This window comes from Prionailurus bengalensis, chromosome A1 (assembly GCF_016509475.1).
Source record: "Prionailurus bengalensis isolate Pbe53 chromosome A1, Fcat_Pben_1.1_paternal_pri, whole genome shotgun sequence".
In the NCBI taxonomy this organism is placed as follows: domain Eukaryota; kingdom Metazoa; phylum Chordata; class Mammalia; order Carnivora; family Felidae; genus Prionailurus; species Prionailurus bengalensis.
In genome coordinates, this window is record NC_057343.1 from 227,256,828 (window position 1) to 227,277,557 (window position 20,730).

The window sequence follows — 20,730 nt, forward strand, 5'->3', positions numbered from 1 at the left end:
TCCGTGATTACTTAATTATTGTAGCTGACTCGTTCATGAAACAAATATTGAGTGAACAACAATGCAACGACGTATTAGTTGAGCAGCTGCTGTCAGCTGGCTCATGACCTAGTGCTGGAGTGGCACCGGCCAGCAGGAGAGCATGGCCCCTTCCCTCCTATAACTTGTAGTTTGGGAAATAAATGAACAGGCAAATCGATACACAAGTAGAAATCAGGATGAGTGCTATGAGAGGAAAAGACTACCCTCGGAGGCCACGGGGTGGACTAATGTGGTCTCAGGCTGCCAAGGAGACTGCTTTTCAGCGCCACGTTGGCCAAGGGTGAGCCCCCTCACAGGGTGGTATCTTGATTTATTCTTGGGCCTTTGCCAGGCTTCTGAAAACAAACACCTTTTGCTAAAGAACTTATATCCTCCTGGATCAGAATAGCCAATTCCTTTTGGGTATGGCAACTTCGAAGTTCTGATGTCGCTGACTGCATGGCTGGGTGGTTTTTAAAAGATGGGTTATTGACTGTCAGAGGGCATCTGTATCATTTGTAGGCTCAGCTTACCTCCCACTCAAGGGTCATCTGATTGAAATGCAAGCTCATGATTGAAATGTAGATCATATTCTACTCCGGGCTCACAGTGCTTACCCACTATGTTTGTGGATGAAGAGAGGTGTTTTATTGGTCATGTTTAACATCAAATGTTATAAACACAGACACATTTGGAGAGCTTAATGAGAAACTGTCATCTTCCTTATTAGATTTTGTATTCTTCTTCCTTGCATTGTTTTTCATGGGTATTGTCTGTCTTGTTTGGAGAGTTAATATGGCCTTGGGCATCTCAGGTGAAATTATCAGGAGACACCTGTGTTTTCCATTGGAGTTTGGTGAGGGCTGTGCTAAGGGACAACTTTTTGTTGTCTCCCTTGTTTAATTGGAGAAAATTGTTAGGGTTGTATCTACCACTGTGTACTGCCCTTGTGGGCACAGAGAGGGGACAGGGAATGGACAAAGCTGTAAAGACAGCACCTTCTGGGTCACCCATGTGAGGTTTTTGGGTTTTTTGTTTTTGTTTTTTTTTTTTTTTGAGAGAGACGGGGACAGAGGATCTGAAGCAGGCTCCGTGCTGACAGCAGAGAGCCCCATTTGGGCTTGAACTCATGAACCTGGAGATCATGACCTGAGCTGAAGTCACACGCTTAACTGATTGAGCCACCCAGGTGCCCCATCCCCATGTGAGGTGTTAAACTGAATGTGTTGGAGGGGGTGGCTTCTGTAAAGTGTTACAGACTCATCCACTGGGTCTCTCATTCTTCCCATGTTAGGGCTCCCTTTGGCCAAAGGTGAAAAGCATTAAAAACAAGCACGTCCAGAAATTCACTTTTAACAAGTTGGGCCGTTTCAGTTCATTACTGTGGCACTTGAGCTCTTGAAGTGAGCTTGGGGCGGTCGTCTCTGACGTTTGTGTATTTCACTTATCCACCTGCTGCGTTTTATTAATTGATTCCACATTAAGAAGATATGGAAAGGTTCACTATTTTAGTCTACTTCTCCTACTGGGGTGAAAAGGGTGAATGATGAAGTATTAAGGTCTACGCTAGGCTATTAGGCTATGATGAAGATTCGTTCACCAGAGAAGGGATTGGCTGGAGCTAGGGAGGCAGAGCCCAGGCAGGGCTCCCTGTGAGGAAGGAGAGGAGAAGGAGCAGGGTAGCGATGGGCTGGAGAACCAGGCTGACGGACAGAACGGAAACCAAGGCAGGGTGGGTGCCACATGGAGGCGTGGGACTGAGGTCCAGCTATTTGCACCCTTGAGTTTTTGGCTAAAGGAGATGGAGAAAGAAAAGGGTCATTTGCAGCTGTGACAGTGCCCTCAGTCTTGGAACTGCAGAGTGGCTGGATTCTTTCTGGGGCCCTAGAAAGGTTCAGGTACGTTGGGGGTGGGCTCTTGAATGTGGACATGAGCTGATGCGTGGTTGACCACAACTGAATGGGCATTTGTTATTTCTTAAAGTTTATTTATTTTTAAGTAATCTCTATACCCAATGTGGGGCTCAAACTCATGACCCCAAGATCAAGAGTCACATGTTCTTTCGACTGAGCCAGCCAGGCACTCCTGAATGGTTATTTGAAAGGCAGGAGCTCATGTGACAATTGTTCTTTCAACTCTGCTCTCTAGAACATTCTGGGGCTTTAGATCAGTTGATTAAAGTGAGGTGCCAAAGGGCTCTATAAATGGCATGTAAATAGAATGTGTAAATGGACTCAATAAGTCAATAAGACTTACAGGCTGCGTGGTTTGGGGCACACTGCTCCAGCCTACTCTATTTATGAATATATCGCCATACATCTTATTTTGTCGGGTTGTTTAAGAGCATTAAATGAGATAGCAATGTGAAGATATTTAGTATATGGTAGGTTCTCATTACACATCAGTTCATCTCTTTCTTGGGTGTGCCCATAAAGGTTCACTGAATTCATTAGTGTGTGTCTGGCCTCGCTTAAGAGCTATTCTTCTTAGAAACCTTTAGAGCACCTGCCCTATGCCTTGCACCCAATATATGCGTTTATTTATGAAGGAAGAAGCCCCAAATTTCAGCTTGATATTTGGATCAATTATGTTTAGAGTTCATGGATTCAGAGAAGGTTTGAATGAGAAACACCTTGAGAGATCTTCCCTTCTTCCCTCTTAATACTCCTGTGCTCCGTGGCAATGCATGACTTTGATCAGGTCTCTCTTTTCTTCTTTTGGTTCCTTTCTGTGGCTGAACCTGGTAGTATTTAGCTTGCTGGTGACCCAGCTGGGGTGCGCTGCACAGACTGAGTCACCCACCCTGCTTGAGAGTCCCCTGCTTCTGAGCTGCAGTAACTAGGCAGTATGAATTGGCAGATACCATCCACTAGGTGGAGGTAAAGAACCCATTGACCACCCCCCTCCCCCTCCCCCACCCCCCCACCGCGCGCCCCGGGTTCTCCTTGTTTGACTTGCTCATGGCTTTTCTCCTAGTTCCAAAGCAGGAGTGGAGCAGACCTGATTTCACATTGCCTTGACCTCACATGGATTTGGTGCCACTCCAGCTATGCCCTTGGCTTCTCCCATTCTCTGGGCTCAAGAACGCAAGCTCCATGCTGCTGCCCACCACTGTCCTTGTATTTCATCACCAGTGCCTTGCTGACCTGGCACATTCCTTGAATTCACTGGATTATCACCACCGTTTTCTGCTAGAGACCGCCTAGTTCCCTCCTCCCCTGCAGCATACCCTTTCTGATGGCTAAGACCCAATGTTTCTCTGCCTGTGGGTGTCTTCCAAAATGTCCCATCTCCCTGCAGAAAGCGGCTCATTCCTTTATTTTTTTTACCTTCATTTTTCTCTTCTCTCTTGCTTCTAATTCACTTTTTATTTTTGCTCATAGCTAAAGTACTTTTCTTTTCTTTTTTTTTTTTTCAACGTTTTTATTTATTTTTGGGACAGAGAGAGACAGAGCATGAACGGGGGAGGGGCAGAGAGAGAGGGAGACACAGAATCTGAAACAGGCTCCAGGCTCCGAGCCATCAGCCCAGAGCCTGACGCGGGGCTCGAACTCACGGAGTGTGAGATCGCGACCTGGCTGAAGTCGGACGCCTAACCGACTGCGCCACCCAGTCGCCCCTAAAGTACTTTTCTAGAAACAAAGTATTCTGAGTTTTATTGAGTCTTCGATTTATAATTAATAGTCATTACTTTATCTCACTTCACTTCATGATTACCCTCTTTCTTTCCAAATTATTTGAAACTATATATTTTGTTGACTTTTAAGAAATGTATTTCCCTCTCCCCAGCATACATGCATGTTTAAACAGGTCTGAAATTGGGATGTATTTTCATCTTATAATTCAGTGAGTCATGGTTATTTGGCAGTTCTCCCCCCTTAATTGGGCATAATTTAATTTCACAAAGCATTTTCAGACACCGTTTTTGCACGATCAGTATAAAAGGCCAGGAAAAACGAAAGCCAACTTTCGTTGAGATTCAGAATTTTGTGATATTAAGGAAGATGGCTACCCATACGCCTAAGTCTTGAGAAGATGACAGAACTATGTGCCAGCAAAATGTGATGATCTGGACTTGGAATAATGTTGGATAAATCATTATGTCTTAGGCCCTTTTATGATTTGAGCCACCATAGTATCACATAAAGCCAACATCATAGAGGACTCTGTCTAGGCAAAGTCTGGAGTTATATATATTTCAGCAAAGGGAAACAGATCTCTATCTCTATCTTATAAAGCAAATACTACCGATTAATTCCCACCTTATAACTATGGAGGTTTCCAGTGTTTTTGTACATAGACTCCCTTTCCTTGAAGACAAACACTTTGTATTTTTGCTATTGACATCATTCGCTTCATGAGACAAAGTGGGTTATTCTGTGCCCAGAAGTGAGGGTTAGAGTTTTACACATGGAACACACTAAATAGTATCCTTTTCATTTATAACCACAGAAGCTTTTTGTTTGCTTTGTGAGTTCTTTTTTTATTTGCTTTATGACAAATTTAGCCTGTTGAGCCATTTTATTTGGCCATGAAGAAATGGCATAGTTAGGCTTTCCTTGTCAAATGGATACACAGCTAGGAAAGAAATCTTTAAAAGAGATTTGTAATTAGCCGCTGAGTAGAGCCCACAGAAGGTAGCTCTGGTACCTTCACGTCCTTCTCCATCACGTCGGCCACAGAGCCCAGTGCCTGTCCCGGCACTCCAGCCGCCCTGTCCACTGTGCTGTGACTCCCTCCCATTGCCCAGGCTGAGTAGGCACCTCCAGGGCCCCACATGCATGTGGAATGCTTGACAATCCATAAAGGACAAGGAACAGTGGTGGCCCTGAATGAGCCACGCACAACAAGCTACAATGATGGGTTACCTGAGATAATTTAGCTCCCAGCCTGATGTTTCCCTTTTTGGGCATCTTCATAGAGCATCTGTCCCCTGGCAATGAGCAGTGAGTGCAGACTAACTTGACAGTAGTCAAAGCCCATAATTTGATAGGAAACTTTTTACTTAAAGTCATGGACATAATTTAGGGGGTCCTGCAGCCTCTTCTACTTTCTGTGTTTCTTTCTTTCTTTCTTTCTTTCTTTCTTTCTTTCTTTCTTTCTTTCTTTCTTTCTTTTTCTTGTCTTCCTTTTTCCTCTTTCTTTCTCCTCTTTTTCCTCTTTCTTTCCTTCTTTCTTTCACCATTAGATCCTTAGAATCTTCTAGGCTTTCTCTGGGTCTCTACCTGTTTTCCTTACACTCTCCTTCACCCCTGGATGGAGTCTTATTTCTTAGCTGACCCAAAGAGCAGAGTAGAGACTCAGTCCTACGAGTATGACTAGTAAACCATCCCAACTAAGCCAAGTGGACTATGGCAGTAGGTTGGTTGAAAACCAGATTAAAATTGCTGCTGAATCAGAGAATGAAAGAGCAGAAAGTAGAGGAGAAATAAGAAAACAGTAAGAAGAAAGCAAACAGATTCAGCCAGTCTAAAAGTGAATCCGACATGATGCTATATGAGCATGGCTAGCAGCCGTCCATGGGCTCTAATCGTCACAAGCTAAACATGAGTCACCTGGGCAATGTGGTATTTTTAAAAATAGTCATCTCATTGAGATGTAGAAACTGGACACAGCTTGCTAAAGGAAAGTGCACGTAGCGACTTGGAACTTTACCTTTCCAAAGCAGCTCATCCATATAGTATGTCTTTATAAAATAAATGGGGTGTTTTTATGTATATACAATCATATATATGTATATATATATAAAACATTGAATTATCATTTGCACTGTTTCTCATGGTGTGTCTGTGGATATTATAGTTGTCACATATAATGTTTACTTGCCTTGGTTTCCAAAATTGGAATATCCTTTATCAGACAGAAATTATATCCAGCATCAGCTAAAAGAAATACATGTATCAGACAGTGATATTTTAATTTTAAAAAGAGGTAGTAGGTTTTTTCCCCTATTAATTGGGTATTTAAACAAGCACATCCATGCCTGGGTAGCTCAGTCGATTAAATGTCTGACTTCGGCTCAGGTCATGATCTCACATTTCATAGGTTTGAGCCCCACATCGGGCTCTGTGCTGATGGTTGAGAGCCTGGAGCCTGCTTCAGATTCTGTCTTTCTGTCCCTCCTCTGCTTGCACTCTGTCTCTCTCTCTCTCAAAAATAAATACACATTAAAATTTTTTTAAAAAGCCTATCCATCTATAGAAAGATGTTTCTGATAGCCGGAGACTTAGGGATTAGTGGTGCTTTGTCCATTCTAGGATCCACTAATGTGATCACAGGTCCCTAGGGTAATTTGGTTAAGGGTTGTTGGCCTTTTTTAAGAACTATTTTGAGGAGGAAAAAAGCCTTTGTTGGGTCAGTGTTGGGGACCTGCCCTCCAAGCTATCATGAGGGGAGAGCTGGCTAAGTGGGTGAGTGGCCTGTCCAGTCGCACAGAGTCTGGTGTTCAGAGGGCCCCACCCTTGGGGAGTAATGCTCTGCAGTTGCTGTCTGGCAATTCTTTATTCTTCGATGTTTGAATTTGTTTTTTTTTTTTTTTTTTTTGTAAGCGCAGCGTGATGGGCCAGTGGAATGGGCACGGGGAGGGGGGTGGAGCTTCCACTCCCGGTAGCTTCCCTTCCCCTCTGCCACCTGCCAGCGGTCCTGCCCCGGCTCCCCTCCCCACCCAGCTGCTCTGCGTGACTGCCCAGGGTCGTCTGCCCAGGACCGAGGGCAGGTTGCATCCCCCAGGATGGGGGAGGCTTGTGTTCCACCGTGGCCATCTGCCCCTCATGGGGGGTCTGAGCACAAGTGAGAAGCGTCCTCATCAGGCATGTGCTTTGCAGCCTCAAGATAAGGTGCTTGCTGTCCTTGTCCCAGCTGGCAATGCCACGGTGCATTCAGGAGTGACTGGTCGGGGCCCTTACACCCACCCTGAATCCGGATCCCAAACATGCCCTGGAGGGGAGGTTGAAATATCTTGGGGACCCATTTGTTATGTGTTGGGGCTACAGACTGGTGGAAATGGGGTATTGACTTCTCCACCCCCCGTGAGGTCTCTGCATTGTCACCTTGCACTGGACCTGGAAAACTATGAGTGAGGGTGATGTGTATCCACAGACCTCCCTCTTCAAAGTCTGTACTTTATCACTCTGCTTCTCATGATTTCTTGGGCCTTCTGCATTTTGACCACAATTCATCTCTTAATAATTACTCCACAGCCTTCAGGAATCCTCTGATCACCTGTGTGTGGCCATCTTTGCCTTAGAATTCCGCCATGGGTGACGTGGTGGCCACGTGTGAATTCTGTGAATGGGCACATCAGCAAGGTCACCCCAGGGTTCAGAACAGGCTGTGCCGCATGACACCCTTTGGCAGGTTCTAATGGTGTTTATTTAGTTCTGCAACTGAGAACTGTTTCATACCTCAAAGTAATTCTCAGCATCAGTCAAGCAGATCGACACTTAGAAACACATAGACCTTAGGGATGTATTAGGCTCCAGCAAGGTGTTTAAGAAAATCTGTTGTTATGTCTTTGTGGATAAGGTGGAGTGACAGGGACAAGAATGGACTGGCAGATTAGGTGGTCTGTCATCTTCATAAAGTGCTGATTAATCTAGGTCACTCTGAGAGCAGCTGTTAATGGGAAGTGACAGGGCGTCAGTGCTGATCAACACCTTTGATCAATAGTGTGGAAGAGGACAAACGACCTGCAAATGTGTAGGTGTTAAGAAGCTGGACGAAAGAATGAATGGGGTTGGGGACACCATTAAGATCTGTAGGTTTGGATGACGGGCTGTGTCAGACAAGAACAAATTTTTTTTTTTTAATTTTTTTTTTTCAAACGTTTATTTATCTTTGGGACAGAGAGAGACAGAGCATGAACGGGCGAGGGGCAGAGAGAGAGGGAGACACAGAATCGGAAACAGGCTCCAGGCTCTGAGCCATCAGCCCAGAGCCCGACGCGGGGCTCGAACTCACGGACCGCGAGATCGTGACCTGGCCGAAGTCGGATGCTTAACCGACTGCGCCACCCAGGCGCCCCATAGACAAGAACAAATTTAATAGGACATACTTAGATTCAAAAGTTGCATCCAAAAAGTAGAATCCTTGGAGGTTTTAACTGCCCATAAATCCAAAATAAGCTGGTATGCTGATGAACCTGTTTTTTTTTTTAAAGTCTGTTCCCAAAGAATGAAAAACTTGTAACCACACAAAATCTGACACAGCGTAGTAATTTTATTCTTAATTGCCCCAAATCGGAAGCAACCAAGATGTCCTTCAGTAGGTAAATGAATAAATAAGTAGTATATCATACAATAGACTAGTATTCAGTCATAGAAAGAAATGAGCTATCAAACCATTAAAAGACACAGAGGATAGTAAAAACTGCGTGTCATTCTGGAAAAGGCAAACCAGTGGAGACAGTTAAAAGACCAGTGGTCACTTGGTTTCTGGGGAGTGAGAAAGGACTGAATATGTGGCATACGGGATTTTTAGAGCAGTGAAAATACTCTATGTGATGCTGTTATGGTGGATACATGACATTATGCATTTGTCAAAACCCATAGAAGGTGCAACACCAAGAGTGAACCTTAATGTGAACCAAGGAGTTAACAATGCATCCATATTGGTGTGTTGGTTATAACAAATGTGCCACACTGAAATAAGATGTCAATACTAGGGGCAACCGTATGTAACAAAATGTAACACATTTTGTTTATCAATCTAGCAAATTTTAATAGCCATTTTTAAGATAGCCTCTGGTGAATGATTGGTTTTGTTTAAAAGTTTAATGTTTGTTTATTAGAGAGAGAGACAGAGACAGAGACAGAGCACGAGCAGGGGAGGAGCAGAGAGAGAGGGAGACACAGAATCCGAAACAGGCTCCAGGCTCTGAGCTGTCAGCACAGAGCCCGACGCGGGGCTCGAACTCACACACCGTGAGATCATGACCTGAGCCGAAGCTGGATGCTCAACCGACTGAGCCACCCAGGTGCCCCATGTTTTGTTTAAAAGTTTAGTTCTATACCCCTTTAAACATCTTAACCCACGTATATAAATTTTGTATTTTCTCTATCGCTTTAAAGTACTTAATTATCAAAGATTATTAAAGTTGTACCAAAGGACTCAGGAACCAGCCCGAATAAGCTCCCACCAGCCAAGATGGGACACTTTTGAGGGTCAGAAGGAATAATACTGCAGTGGACTGAAGCATATCGAGTATGATCATAACAACACTACAGAAAGGAAAGAAGAAAACCAACTTGGTTTTCGTTAGAGGCTACTGAGGAACTGTCTCATTATCTTGACAGCTGCTGAATAAAGAGAAAGACTCAAGAATTAATCCTGCCTCTCCTGTGAGATCCGTGTCTCAGGGCAATCAGACATCCATAGGGGACGTTTCTCTTTATAGATCTGATCCAGCTGGTGGCTGAAGCAAGAGTGAAGAGCTCTCACTCTCCTGTGTCTCCTAAGGAAGATAGGAAGACCTCGTCAGTGGCTGCTAATATCACAGGAATAGAGACCCCAGACACCCAGACCGTATCTGCCTCCTGATGGAAACACACACCAACACCTATGATGTAGTTTAAATTTTGAACCTAAATCTGGCCGAGTCTCTAGATTGAACTGCCTGTTTTTATAGTCCGCCCAAGGCATTGAGGAAAATGTTAAACTAAACCACAGGATTCAATGACTGATTCTCAGACTCTGGAAGATTTTACTGAACAAATGAGTCTGTTTTCTTCCACAAAGAATTTCAAGCAGAGAGAGAAAGAGAGAGAGAGAGAGAGAGAGAGAGAGAGAGAAGGCAGTAAACCTATACATTACAGGAAACTCAAAACTCACATCATCAATTTCAATGTATGATTTTTTTCCAATCTTGTTTCAGTCTTTGTGTGTGTGTGCACATGTGTGTACAGAAGGTGATTGGGTAAATGTGCATCCTGTTGGGATATCTGATGACATTAAGGGATTAAAACGTTTTTTTAAGATGAGACAGTGTTTTTATTGTTAGGTTAAAATTTCCTTTTTGGGAAGATAGGTGGCAATATTTGTAAATTCAATTATATGACGTTTAGGATTTGCTTCAAGTAATCCTGGGTGGTGGGGATGGGTGGGGGGAGAGCTTGGTGGGAACATAGAAGAAACAAGACTGGCCATGGATACAAAACTGTTGACTCTTTTTTATTATAAGTTGGTCTCTCTTTTTATGTGTGTTTGAAATTAACCAAAGTAGAAGTTGGAAAAAAAAAACAAACCCAGGCTTTCCTGAACATTAGGCAGTTCCTGCAAAATGAAGAAATTAAACTCCTGTGTTCCTAAGATTTTAATTTCAAGTCACAAGTCTATACAGCTATGCATTTTATTTATTTGTTTGTTTATTTAATTTTACAGCTACATATTTTAAATTGGAACCATGAGATGAATCATCTAAAACAGTATAAATAATTAAAAAACCAAATATGCATAGGTTTTTCTAAATATGAATGATTAATATTAGGGATTAGTTTCACAAACATTTCTGTACTTAATTCTTGGGGTCAAGGATGCTAGCCTGCCTAGGAGATGATTATGGAATCCCATACAATTTTAGCATTCCCTTCCTGAGCAGTTGTATGGATTGCCTTTGTTCTGACTGAGGATTCGCGGGTGTGTGTGTGTGTGTGTGTTGATAAATGAAGTTTATTGCAACATGACCCATTCTTTCATATGATATCTGTGCTGCTTTCATACAGTGACAGAGCTGACAGTTGTGACAGAGACCAGAAGACCCACGAAGCCGAAAATATGTTCCATCTGTCCTTTAGGGAACATGGGCTGACCTTGTTGCAAAATATTATTCCTTTCTCATTCACCTTAATTTGGCGATAGATATACAATTTTCCTTTCTTTCCGATGGATTGCAAATGATCACAGCATCATTTATGAAATAGTCTATCCTTTATGATTGAGGATTCTTAATGACCATTGAGACCCTTGGCCAAAATGTCCACTGGACCCCCAACTGGAGTTGCCATGGCAACGCCCTCCGAGTGAAGTCTTCCAGCAGCCAGGGCTGAGGGTTACACTCCTGTCATTACCTAATTTTTGTATTCCTGGAAGATTATAACTTCCACTAAGACCTTCACTGCTTGGGTTGTTTTTGCATTTCTTTATTTCTTCAAAGATATGGAACTGGTTTCCTGGCTGAGTCTGAAGACCTTTAAACTTGAGGGAGCTTTCCTAGGGCTTTGCTTGACTCTGCACAGCAGGTCATCTAATGAAACATACTAATTTAACATTTATAGATTTTCTCTGATGCAGCGAATGAAACTGTGAGTTACATACAACCCATGCAGGAGCCCTGAATCACCTTAGAATTGCAGTCAGCATTAAAAAAATATAATAGAATTGAATGGAAGGGATCAGAAGGCATTACACATTATAAGGATAAATATTACTTTTTGAAACTTTGGTTTCATTTGTACGTATTTAGATGTAAGTGAATTTCTCACTGTGGGTCACCCTGAGAACTTTTGAAAACTTGCCACTTTGATGTCAGGTGGGGAGATCAGAGAGAGCCTGGCATGTGGACCACAGCAAGCAGGGATCATAAACTGATAGGAGGAGGTAAGCCAACAAGAAAACAGAGACCAGAAAACAGCCTCACTTAATAGAAACATACGAGCTCAAAAAAGAGAGCCAGCAGCGGTCCCAGATTAGCAAATGAAATCGTTGCTACTAAAAAAAGAGCTGTTGGTGTTACGGGTTATCTTGTAGGTCTGCTCTTTCCCTCTGTGCCTCTTGCTCAGTATTTATTTCCTTCTGGTAGCACAGTGGCTGGCCCAGTGTAGACGCTCTCCAAGTAAGTACTCACTGAGTGTAAACACTGGTAATTAGACCACCTGCTTCAGGGGACCGGGGGGAGGAACGTGGGGTCTGGGAGTCTGTATTTTAACAAGCTTTCCAGGCAGCAGCCTGGTGGCAGTGGCGACCGGTATTTACGAAGCACTTACCTGTTCTACCCACTTATTTTACTGGCCCAGGTGACACTCACTAGGAGAACCAGAGCTGGCACCTGGGTTGCCCACCTTGCACCGGAGGGCTTTACCCATGACGTCACCAGCATCTCACATCGGCCGCTTCTCACCAAACACGTTACACAGCCTTCTAGCAGATGTCCCGGACTCCATGCTTCTTCACTCTCCTACCTCATTCTCTCAGGCATCTTCTGAAATCTCCCATCATTCCACTTTCCTACCTGATACCTGTCTATACCTTTGGCTTTCTCTTTATTGCTGGTATTATTAAGACCAAATGCCCTAGCAGATAATTCAGGGCCTGCCACAGTGTGCCGACAGCCTGTCCCCTCAGTATCTTCTCTATCTGCCCATCTCCCACATATCTCCTTTATCCATGTCTTGCTGGGGCACCCCAGGACACTCAGTGTGCCCCAGGCACACCTCCCCGTCCCTGACTATGATCTTCTGTACATGTTGTATCCTGGAATATTCTGGAATACTGGAACAACCTCTGTTTTCCTCTCAATTTCATCTGTCCTGCCAGACCAAGTTCAAGGGCCACTTCCATAAAATCTTCCCTTATTATTGAGTTAGTCATTCCTTCTTTTGCTTCTCTTTGTTCTTTGCTCATGTTTTACTTGAGTACCTCAGACTCCTTGCCTTGGATTTTGTTAGGATGGCTTGGCCCGTGTTTGTCTCAGATGAGGAAGTAAGTTCCCGGAAGACAGGATTCTTTCTTTACAGTGTGTGTCCTTCTCCATAAAGCCTACAGTGCCTTGCAACTAGTTTTAAACGGCATATATGTTAATTTGTTTAGGATTATGATTACACCAAAATTAATACTAACTGGAAGTTTGAGCATTTAGTCTGTAAGCAGGCTTCAACCTCTGTATGAAGGCTTATTCCGTTCCTTTATAAGCCCAATCATAAAAAAACGTACTGCAAGGGTGCCTGGGTGGCCCAGTTAATGTTCGACTTCGGCTCAGGTCACGATCTCACGGTTGGTGAGTTCGAGCCCCACGTCAGGCTCTGTGCTGACAGCTCAGAGTCTGGAGCCTGCTTCGGGTTCTGTGTCTCCCTCTCTCTGACCCACCCCCCCAAAGATAAATAAACATTAAAAAAGAAAAAAAGTACTGCACTGTTTGGGTGCTGTTCGTGATAAAGAACTCTTGGTTTCCCGTTGGAGAGGACCTGGCTGGATAGACCACAGGATGTGATCTTAAAGAGAAGGGGCTAGTGCCTTGGATCCTTAATCACTGCTGTTTCCAAGAGATCGGAGGGAGGAGCTGGTGGATGAATGTAGATAGGAGTAGAACAGGAGGGCAGTAGCCCCTCCACATAGTGGAAAACCTACCCTTCTGCCTTTCTAGTGCCTCATGATTTGGTTTCAGGTCAATTCCACTCTCCATCTGTTAGCAGGGTGATATTTGGGCCACACCCGGCATAGAGAATCCTCTGCCCAAATTAGAGGTTACAGCGGAAAGTCTAGCACCAACGCATACGTGGCCCAAGCGCTTTTATTTTGCTGACTCTGATGCCTATGGAGTAACTTTGATGTGGTCTCGTTGGGGTGATTCTGAAAACTGAAATTTGTGTCTTCGTTTCTATGCTAGGAACTAAACCTAACTTAAGAAAAAAAAAGATGAAAATTGTCAAACTGAAATCGTGATTTGTCTGTTTTTGCTGTTACAGGTTCCTTGCACTGACTCCATGGAGAGTGTATCACCTGATTTCTGTCATGATACTCGGGCGTGTTATTATGCAAATAATAAAGGATATGGTTTTGTCCAGAGCTAGAGGTAAGAAAACTGAGAATTCATTTTTATGGTATGTAATTTGCTAGACCCCAAATATGTGATCTTTGTGTAGGCACATTAACCAAGTAGTTTTAAAAGGGAACGGGCCCTCTGGTGGCTCAGTCAGTTAAGCATCTGACTCTAGATTTCAGCTCAGGTCACGATCTCACAGTTTGTGGGTCCAAGAGCAGAGCCTACTTGGGATTCTCTCTCTCCCCCTCTCTTTTTGCCCCTCCCTCCCTCTCTTTCTCTATTAAAATAAATAAAAACATTGCAGAAGGGAACAAAATAACGTCATGTAGGCATTGACTTGGCTATTATTAATGTTTGTTGAATATTTATTTATTTGGCAAGTATTACGTACTTAACTGATGTCCCTAGTCAGAGCTACTGGTCCTGAGCGAAAGGTTTGTGTGTGCATGCTGGTTTCTCTTTGGCTGTAAGTGCTACTTAAAGACCATTTTGATATGTAAGCAGGTTGCAGTGAGGATGACAGTGAAATATTTATAACGTCCCCCAAGATGAAGCTTGGGCCACTGGAAAATGGGCTCGTTTATATGAAAACTTTCTCTGCCTCCATGAAGAAAAACAATTCTGGGCTTAAAAACAAATAACAATTGGGGTGCCTGGCTGGCTCAGTCAGTAGAACACGTGACTGTTGATGTTGGGGTTTTGAGTTCAAGCCCCATGTTGGGGGTAGAGATTACTTAAAAAAAGTAGTAGTTAAGTAAATTTTAACAAATGAGTTCATGATAATGAAAAGTGAACTGATTGTTTAAAAATGAGACTTTGAGTTAATTTTGAAATTTTTTCAAGGTGTTTTCTGAGTAATTTGTCTGTGTTATAAATCTGAGTCCAGCTTTTCTGTACTTGGAGAGGCCCTCCGACCAGAGCCTGAGCTAGATTTTGTGACTGAGCAAAAGTCCCTCCTTGGAGTAATTGGGCCCTGGAAACTTTAAATGTGGTAAGATTGATGGGATCAAAAACCAGGATGACTCAGTCGGTTAGGGGTCCGACTCTCTTGCTTTCGACTCAGGTCATGATCTCGTGGGTTGGTGAGATCGAGCCCCATGTCAGGCTCCACGCTGACGGTGCGGAGCCTGCTTGGGATTCTCTCCTTCTTTCTTTGCCCCTCCCCCACTTGCACACTTGCTCGCTCTCCTCTCTCTCAAATAAGTAAATTAAAAAAAAAAAAAATAGCCAAGAGAAGGAGGTTCCAGTGAGACATTTGATTTCCCTCAGTGTAACACCCACATGGAAGGATAATATTGGCTGGGGTCCATATGGATCGATGCGCATAAGACCTTCCCAGAGTTCCCGCCCTGGCAGGGTACCGAGGCCTGCCTTGTAAGAAGCACCCTTGTTCTCCCTAAAGCCGACTCTGAGACCAGGGATCTCAGCTGTTACGGGTTTACCATCATCATGTTCCACAGTGGGCTTGAGCTCCAGTTTATATTCTAAGTCTTCTTAAAGTAAATTATGTGTAGAAAGACTGTTTACATTGCTGCATTAGAAGGTTTGAAGGTAATTCATTCTGGTGAATCTGAGAAGGTGAAAGAAACCCAATGTTGTTAACTGTAGGAATTTACGTGAGGAATAAATCCACTGGAATTGGGAAGTGCCAAACTGGAAATTCGGTTAGGAGACCTCCGACAAATTCACTTATGTCTAGTTCCTTCCTTTCTTTTTTTAAAAATATATTTTAAAATCTATTTTGAGAGAGCGCAAGTGGGGGCGGGGCAGAGAGAGAGGGACGGGGGATCCAAAGCGGGCTCTGCGCTGACAGCCGTGAGCCCAATGTGGAGCTCAGACTCGCAAGCCGTGAGACCATGACCTGAGCAGAAGCTAAGAATCGGACTCTCAACTGACTGAGTCACCCAGTGGCCCCCAATTACTTCTTTTCATGAATCTGTGGATTAAGATTGCATTCGTGTACGGGTTGTCCCCTCGTTCCCCTCCCTCTTCACCCCACCCTTTTCTGTTTCAGAGAATAGACACCCAACTCCCTGTCAGACACCTGCCCCAGTACTCTGTTCACCACAGATGTATTAAGGCCACCTGGAAGCCGAGCATCGGTCTCACGTTGTGGGTTTTGCACAGGGTCTGTCAGATGCACCCGCGGTGATGCCCTGTTTCTGCCCTGATTCAAACTTTTCATTTCATTGTCTCTTTTTTAGAGAGCGCAGGTTGGGGAGAGGAGCTGGGGGGTGGTGGTGGGGGGGAGGGAGGGAGGGAGGGAGAGAGAGAGAGAGAGAGAGAGAGAGAGAGAGAGAATGAATCCCAAGCAGAGCCCACACTCAGCACAGAGCCTGACACTGGGCTCGATCTCATGAACCATGAGATCATAACCTGAGCTGAAATCAAGAGTGGGCGCTTAACTGACTGAGCCACCCGGGCACCCCTCTGCCCTGATCCTAATGGACAGAGGAGAGACCCTTTTTCTCCAGTAGACTTTGGAACATTTTCACCCTCTAGGACCTTCCTCAGGGGAATCTTAGAAGAAATAACCACTTACACATTTGTATCAGCAGCCATTTTAGCCGAGCATCTTGATCGTCTCCGTTTCGAGTCAAATCTGGTCCCCATTTGGGCACAAGTTGTAGGAGCAGACAAGCGTGGCAGGCAAGTACAGGGCTTGAAGGCTTCGAGACTGCTCTTTTCTCACTCTCGGACGCTCGCACAGAGGTTGTTATCAGCCTTGACTCGTTGGCTTGACGTTCCTGTGAATACGGGACCTCCGCGTTCACGGAGTGCAGGCGGCCTCCGCTTGCAAGGATTCGGCCCTCGGCGAACGGAAGCTGTGGCCTTGGAAGAGTAGGAGCCTGAAGGGTCTAGTCCGGGCTTGTTCGCTTCACTTCCCAGTGTGGCGGGGACCCACCGGATACTAGGTTAGTTTCCTGGGGCTGCGGTAACAAGCCATCATAAATGTGGCGGCTCAAAGCGACAGAAATCTCTCCCCTCGCTGTTCTGGAGGCCACCAGCTCAAAATCAGTGCCACCGGGCCAGCATCGAGGTTCCGGCAGGGCTGTGCCCCCTCCGGAGGCTCTAGGGAAGCATCCCCTGCCTCTTCCTTCGGGTGGTTCCGGGTGGTGGCTTGTCGTGCGTGGCTTGGGGCCACGTCCCTCCACTCTCTGCCCTTGTGCTCACCCCCTCCTCTTCATCCTCGTCAAACCTCTGTCCTACAAGGCCCCTCGTGGTTGTACTTGGGGCCCACCTGGACAGCCCCGGACAGTCTCCCCATCTCCTGGCCCTTGACTCAATCACACACAGTGCATCCCGCTTCCGTAGAAAGTGGCATTTTGCAGGTTTCGGGGATGGGAGACCTGGCGTCTCTGGGGGCCGTCATCCCGCCAGCTGCACAGCCTGAGCTTCTTCATCCCGTGACACGGCCGAGACCAACCCAGGCCGCTCGGCCGGGTAGGGTGGACTGAGACCGTGGAACAGGAGTGCCCTGGGCCCAGTAGCTTCCGTGCGGCCCGGTCCGCTCTGCCGCATCATCTGAACGTCATGGGGTGTGTTCACTCGGGCGGCCTGTGCTGAGCGCCTTTCTGTTCAGGGCCTGCTGGTGGCCCTGGGCTGCCAGGGGCATCCAGGCCCACCCCGGCCCCAGCGCCCCAGGCGAGCTCTCAGACCCCATCCTGCACGCCAGGCGCTTGCCCCAGGCCAGGCTTTCTCTGAGGGCATGAGCCCAGCGGCACTGCTCCGAATACAGCATTTCTACCGCACAAAGGCAGAAGGTCGGGATTAACTCTGCTCTCTCCCAGCGCCCCTCGGCCTGTGACGAAGGAGCACAAGTGCCGGCCTCGGCCTCCGTTAGTGGAGGCTTTGGAGACAAAGACCCATTTGAGCCCTGCGGATAGTGGGCAGGGGCCTGACTCTGCAGACTTTGCAGCCCAGGCCCGGCTGAGACGAGTGGGTCTCCGGGAAGCTTCCATCTCGAGCCACATGCTGTTACGGAGACGCCATGGCTTCAGCCAGAACCGCCAGCTGCTGTCGCTGCTCACGTTGGCTTTCGGACAGCAACTGGGAAAGCAAGAGCGAGCCGTCGGGCTCCCGGGGCCATTCTCTCCCCTCCCGTCTCAGCGTCCCCGCTTCCCACGACGGTTTCGGCTAAAGAGCTGACGCTTCTGCCGTTATGAATTTCGTTTTATTCCTCCTCTCCCCCCCTCCCCCCCATTGCTATTTTTAATACCATCTCAGATGCTTAATATGAAGGAGGTGGGCAACAGTGTGGAGATGTTCCACGTGAATTCATCTTTGTGGAACCTGCTGGAATCCACGTCTCGGTTACAAGTCGGCAGCAGGAGCAGCCTGCAGCTGTGGGGGGGGGGGGGGTTCACACTCACTCCGGTTGTGTACCTTGAGTGCACACTTCCCTGTGTGAGCCCCTTCGTCCAGGCCCTGGGGGACCCTTCTGCAGCGTGGAAAATCCCTCTGCAGCCATAGGCTGTTGCTCGACCGTCCCCCGCCTCCCTCTCCTCGCAGAAGAGCCTGTCCTTCTGCCACCGGCTCCCTTTAACATCCTCTTCCAGCACCGCCCTGTGCGGCGGGAGGGGGGCTCAGCGGGTCCCCACGCGGCCACTCGTTTTCAACCTCTGTCCCTTCGTACCTTTCCTCCTGCGAAATCTGCACTGTCCGTTTACTCCATTTTCTGGTCACAGTTGAGCATGGGCCATCAGGGATTGTGGCGGGTGGACTCGTGTGCCTCCGTTCTCTGTCCCTGCGTCCTGTAACCTGGATTTGGTCACCCACTTGCGTGGCCTCATCTTTGACCTGAGCCACCAGAAGCACTGTGTCTGCAACCCCTACGGAGGCTGAGAGTCACCCCTCAGGACACCCTCTGGCCAGCCCCCAGCCCCTCACTCCTGCTGAACCGGCTCTGCCCTCAGGGTAAGTGCCGTCCTGCTCGGCCTCTTACCCGCCCCTCTGTCCTGCACAGCCCCCACCTGCTCCGTGCTCAGTGGCTGCAGGTCTGCTGTCCTTGCCATTCTGAATGTCCTTGTCCCCACAGCCCAGCAACCATGCTCATTTTCCCCACTTTTAATAAGCAAACAAGCAAGCACCCCATGATGTCACCCACTTCCTCCACTCTTGGGGCTGGTGCTGTCAGAGAAGGGTCGTATGACAAGGTGAGTGTTAGTGCCAGAATTTAGTCTCTCCCACTTTCCAACTTCAGCTGAGGCATCACTAGTGTTCGTAAGCCCTTGGATTCTTTGCAATTGTTTCTTTGCTTTGTTTGCTGTGCCATCTAACCCCAAAGTATTTGAGGCAGCTTGTGAGGAACATAAAAAACAAGGCTATTTTTAAAAGGTGTAAGTAGAGGAATAGATTCTAATATGGTGACCATAATTGAGCAACAGATTGATCCCTGTGCTTACTGGCAGCCAAGGTAAAAAGGGAACCTAGATCCACTGAATAATTCTAATAGTCTGATGAAAGAATGCAAGCAATTTCAAGAAACTTTTTTTTTTCCCTGGGACTAAATTTTAAGAATTTATCACACAGATTTCCCTCCCTCCCTTCCTTCCTTCCTTCCTTTCTTTCTTTCTTTCTTTCTTTCTTTCTTTCTTTCTTTCTTTCTTTCTTTCTTTCTCCCTCCCTCCCTCCCTCCCTCCCTCCCTCCCTCCCTTCCTCCCTTCCTCCCTCCCTTCCTTCCTTCCTTCCTTCCTTCCTTCCTTCCTTCCTTCCTTCCTTCCTTTCTTTCGTCCAAAGTAGGCTCCATGCCCAGCATGGAGCCCAATGTGGGACTTGAACTCACAGCCCTGAAATCAAAACCTGAGCTGAGATCAAGAGTCACCTGCTCTTAACCAACTCTTAGCCACCCGGGCACCCCTAATAGATCTTTGATAGGGGATACTGAAGAACAAAAGGGACAACATCTTTGGAAAGATGGAAAAATGCAGAAACCACCTCATGGCCATTTCTAATATCCATTAAAACTGGTAGCTGGGTGTATAATATTAAGATACAGTGCAATGAAGAAAGTAAGCCCATCAAGAAAGCAAATGAGAGGGGCTCCTGGGTGGCTCAGTCGGTTGAGCATCCGGCTTTGGCTCAGGTTATCATCTCACGGTTCACAAGTTTGAGTCCCATGTCAGGCTCTGTGCTGACAGCTCTGAGCCTGGAGCCTGCTTCGGATTCCCTGTCTCCTTCTCTCTCTCTGTTCCTCCCCCCACTCGCACTCTGTGTCTGTCTCTCTCAAAAATAAATAAACATTAAAAATTTTTTTAAAAAGCAAATGAGATCCAAGTATGCATTTTTTTTTCTGTTGATTTCACTTGAGCCTCAACATAAGCTCAAAATACCTAAAGGATGAATAGATAAAAACCTCCTTTCTCAAATCACTGTTGTCTCAGTTCTTCTTTTGTCGGTACCATTTCAAAGCCCACCGTAAATGGCACCTCTGTTATTGGGACTGTCTCGAGCAGCCATACTCTCTCTCTCCCTCCATACACCGCCTCAGTGCATGCTAGGTCCACCCCACTGAACACTCAAGTCTCCGAGGCAGGACCATGTGTGATACAGGGTTCCATCTCCCAAGGCACCTATCCAAGTGTTTTACAAATAGCAGGCTCTGAAATACTCGTGGACACATTGCCTGAATTAATTCTGGTACCAGAGGTGTATACTGAATGGTTTGATAATTTCTAGAGTTGAAAGATCTAAGCATTCTATTTTATTTTATTTTTTTTTTAATTTTAAATAAAAATTTAATGTTTGTTTTTGGGAGAGAGAGACAGAGCACAGGCAGGAGAGGGACAGAGAGAGAGGGAAACAGAGAATCTGAAACAGGCTCCAGGCTCTGAGCTGTCAGCACAGAGCCCGACGTGGGGCTGGAACTCACGAGCTATGAGATCATGACCTGAGCCGAAGCTGGATGCTTAACTGACTGAGCCACCCAGGCGTCCCAACATCTAAGCATTTTTTAA

At 46.1% G+C, this 20,730-nt stretch overlaps 1 protein-coding gene across 1 annotated transcript in view; it reads left to right on the forward strand.

The window, feature by feature from the left end:
* The window catches only part of RETREG1 (reticulophagy regulator 1), a 128,721-nt gene that overhangs the window by 20,188 nt on the left and 87,803 nt on the right, over positions 1-20,730 (forward strand). The window contains exon 2 of the mRNA XM_043600903.1: positions 13,698-13,804. Coding sequence (XP_043456838.1) covers positions 13,698-13,804 — 107 coding nt within the window. The remainder of the gene's footprint in view (positions 1-13,697; positions 13,805-20,730) is intronic.